Raw genomic sequence first — 3,866 nt, 5'->3', positions numbered from 1 at the left:
TACGTTGAAGCACAATCCGACTACTATATCACTACTAACTAAACATGCCATCGGACTACCAAAATTTGGCATGTTTGGCTATAGTGGAGTTCATCCACGGCTGCCCTTACCCTTCTCGGCGCCCTTGTCGTCCTTCTCGCGGAAGTACCGGTCAATTGCGCAGACGGATCGAGCCGGATCTGCTCGTCGTCGGAGCTGTCCTCGCCATCATTGTCCGTCTTCTCCTCCTTCGATGGCAGTTCGGCCATGGCACGGACCTCCTGATTCTGCTCTCGGGTGAGGGCATGCGTGTTCCTCCGCCGCCGTTTCTTCACAATGCGGACACGGATGGCTTCCTCCTCTGCGGCCGCCCGCGCCCCGCATTAGCCGCCTCCGCCGCCGCCATTTCTACCATGATACGGGCCCCATCGGCACTTATAGTCTGCCCGGCTAGTGATGGGGAAGGAGAGGTGTTCCGGCTACCGGGACCGCAAGGATCCAACCCCAGAGGACCCGAGCGCCCGGTAAGCCGACACTATGGAGTCGCGGCGGACAAATCCGTCCGTCGGCTGGGCGCTGTCCTCCCGGGAGCGACGCAGTGCAATGCGGACTGCCATTGCCTCCTCCAACCCGCACGGGATGACACCCCAGTTGACGGATCCGGACTGGTCGAAGTCCGATCTGTTGCCTGCCATGCCGGAGAAGGCCGGAAACCGTCGGAGGTGAGTTCGGCTAGCGGAGGGGAGTGGAGTAAAGTGGCTAGGGTTTGCTGCGGCGAGCGGATGGGGACGAATATATGTGGGATCGAGTGGGCCAGCATGGGCCATGTCCGACGTGGCGGGCTTGCCCGGACGCCCTATATCTGCCCCATATTCTGGCTGAATGTGAGGGGTGCTGGTCAGCCCGAGAGTTTGAGGCCCGTTCGAGGCGTCCGTTGTGTCGAAAAATCGTGAGCAGTCGATGACCGGACTGGCCATCCGGACGTTTGAGAAGGGTTTGGAGCGTCCGGCTGTAGATACTCTTAGTTATCTAAGTTCACTATGTGACTTGTGCAAAAGTTTTTGTTGTGATCTCGGAAGAAGTTGGACGACTCTATTTTGACATGGTCGGTATATGCTATGTGTAAATCAAAATATATGTTTATCAGTTTTTGACATTCTACAATTTTAATGGACAGACGCGGCAACACGCGCCTACATGATCTAGTAATACATTTAAAGCAGTATATAGTACTCCCTCCGTTTCTAAATATAAGTCTTTGTAGAGATTTCACTATGGACTACATACGGAGCAAAATGAGTGAATCTACACTCTAAAATGCATCTACATACATCCGTATGTGGTTCTTAGTGAAATCTCTTCAAAAACTTATATTTAGGAATGGAGGGAGTACATACAAGAAGACACAACAACCACCAGTATGGAAGGTATAGCAGTACATCTTCAAGCAAGCCGCGCGCGCCGCTCAAGGAGACCACGGCTTAGCAACCACATGCAGCGCCGTCTTGAGTCGCACTGATATCCCAAACAGCTCGCTCAAGTCCAGCTTCGACGCTGCCCCGCCGGCCGCCAGCGGCGGCTCCCAGTCGAAATGGTGCAGCAGGCTCGCCAGCGCCAGCTCCATGGACGGCACGGCGAACCCGACCCCGGGGCACCCCCTCCTCCCGGCGCCGAACGGCACGGCCCTGAAGTCGTCATGCCCAGCCCCATAGTCCGCCGGATCGTCCACGAACCGCTCCGGCACAAACTCCTCAGCGCGCTCCCACGTCTCCGGGTCCCGGCCGATGGCCCAGGCGTTGATCACCATGCGCGTCCGTGCCGGGACGCGGTAGCCCAGCAGCTCCGTGTCCTCGAGCGTCTCCCGGGGCAAGAGGAGCGGCAGGGGCGCGTGCAGCCGGAGTGTCTCCCTGATCACGGCCCTCAGGTACCGCAGCGTGCCGAGGTGGTCCCCCGTGACGTGGCTGGCGCCATTGACGGCCGCGCGGATCTCGTCCTGGAGCTTCTGCATCACGCGCGGGTGGTTGATGAGCTCCGCCATGGTCCACTCCATTGTCGTGTAGGTTGTGTCTGTCGCGGCGGCAAACATATCCTGTGTAATCATGTCCAGCAGGGTCAGGTTGTACTTCGACAGATTTATATGACAGATTTGCTAGCTATTCCTTGATCCAATGAATATCAATTTAGTTACACATAAGCGCGCTTAAAGTCGCTCAAACTATTTGTATAACATTTTACGACTTATATCATTATATGTGCAACTACTCTTGCATATCAGCCGGGCCAATACTATCCTCAAGAAAAGAAAAAAAGCAGGGCCAATACCTATGTGCGAAGGTACTTCTTCCCATGTTCAAACTCCAGAAATGGAAATCCCAAAGAGGAACAAGGAAAAGATTGATCTCGTCTTAGAAAATCAAGCTCTTTTTTTAATTAAAAATTTGACAGAGGTTTATATCTTTAACTGGGCATATTTTTTGCAGGAAGCATATTTGAAAAACAAAAATCCCTTCTCAAATTAAAATGTTCATGTGGTTCTTGCAAGAGAGGTAGTTTTTACCAAAGGTAATCTTGCAAAACATAATTGACATGGTACACAAAAAAATTGTTTTTGTGTTCAAGAGGAAACAGTTCGTCATTTATTTTTGCTATGCACGTTCACTACCCTGACTTCGCGCATAATTTACCTTGTTTACAATTTATCTCTACCTACATGTATACCAAATTTGTTTGGGAACTGATTGGATGGTATTCACCGAAACTAAAAAACCAAATACGTTCGAGAGTTTTTGTCATTCCTTTTGCAATCTGGAATTGCCAGAATGAGTGTGTTTTTAACAGATCATCTATTCTTAATTTTTTTTGCAGGTCATCTTCAGAGCTATGACATCAATCAATACATCTTGACGCGTGGGTGCTTATGGCCTTTCTGTGCAACTGTCTGAAATTGGTTGCAGAGGGTTTGTTTCACCAGTTAGGTTGGCGGGCCAGTAATAGATTAAGTGTATGGGCTATGTAATATCGTTATCAGCCGGATGTGGCCTTGTTTCATTTTACTTCTTTTCGTACTCGGTGACTTGGACATATTTCACATTTAATAAATTGCCTATGTGCATTGCTTGATGCAGAGGCAGGGGTATTCCCCTTTCCGAAAATACATCTTCAAGAGAAGTTGAGGAAAGATAATAGGATATGAAGAAAGCCTTGAAATATAATCCTTATGCAAAAATGGGAGAAACCTCGAGAAGAAGAAGAAGAAGATCAAGAAGAGAACATACAGATCAGATCCAAGAATTTGATAGGAGGGGCGCTAGAGAAAGGGAACAAGATGAAGCTCATGCCCAAGAATTTGTGCTGCTAAAAAGGATGAATACAAAAATTATGAAGAAGTGAAGGTGGAAAGAAAAGAAGAAACAAAGGAGTCAAGTGCTTCAAGTTTAAGCTTAGATGAATCAAGTGCTTCTCTTCATGGAGCTTAACCGAGGTCTCACACACTCCAACATAAGTCATCTAAGGATCAAATAACTAGCTGCAAGTGGCAAATCTAGTGTCATGCGAGGAGCAAACTCATGTGGTCTCAAGCTCTTATTAGTCTTCTCTTCATGGAGCTCGGTCGAGGTCTCACACAGTCCAACATAAGTCATCTAAGGATCAAATAACTAGCTGCAAGTGGCAAATGCAATGTCCTGCGAGGAGCAAACTCATGTGGTCTCAAGCTCTTATTAGTCCTTTAGTTGGCAATTGCCTTCTTTCTTCGTTTTTTGTGTCACTGGTGCCAAAGTGGGAGAGAAAGTGCATATAATAGATTAGCTTGGGAGGTTTTTGAGAGTTACAATGTTTGTTCTTATTTGTGATCGTTTGTAATGTCTTGTAAACTCTTCTATTCTTGT

General features: G+C 48.6%; 1 protein-coding gene across 1 annotated transcript in view; it reads right to left on the bottom strand.

Annotated features, from left to right (window-relative positions):
* Window positions 1–1,105: 1,105 nt before the first annotated feature.
* The window catches only part of LOC119275536 (cytochrome P450 71A1-like), a 6,177-nt gene continuing 3,416 nt past the window's right edge, over window positions 1,106–3,866 (bottom strand). The window contains exon 2 of the mRNA XM_037556398.1: window positions 1,106–2,068. Within this exon, the coding sequence (XP_037412295.1) occupies window positions 1,445–2,068 (624 nt within the window). The 3' untranslated portion in view covers window positions 1,106–1,444. The remainder of the gene's footprint in view (window positions 2,069–3,866) is intronic.

Source organism: Triticum dicoccoides, chromosome 3B, assembly GCF_002162155.2.
Source record: "Triticum dicoccoides isolate Atlit2015 ecotype Zavitan chromosome 3B, WEW_v2.0, whole genome shotgun sequence".
In the NCBI taxonomy this organism is placed as follows: Eukaryota; Viridiplantae; Streptophyta; class Magnoliopsida; order Poales; family Poaceae; genus Triticum; species Triticum dicoccoides.
This window is presented reverse-complemented; position numbering and strand designations above follow the sequence as displayed.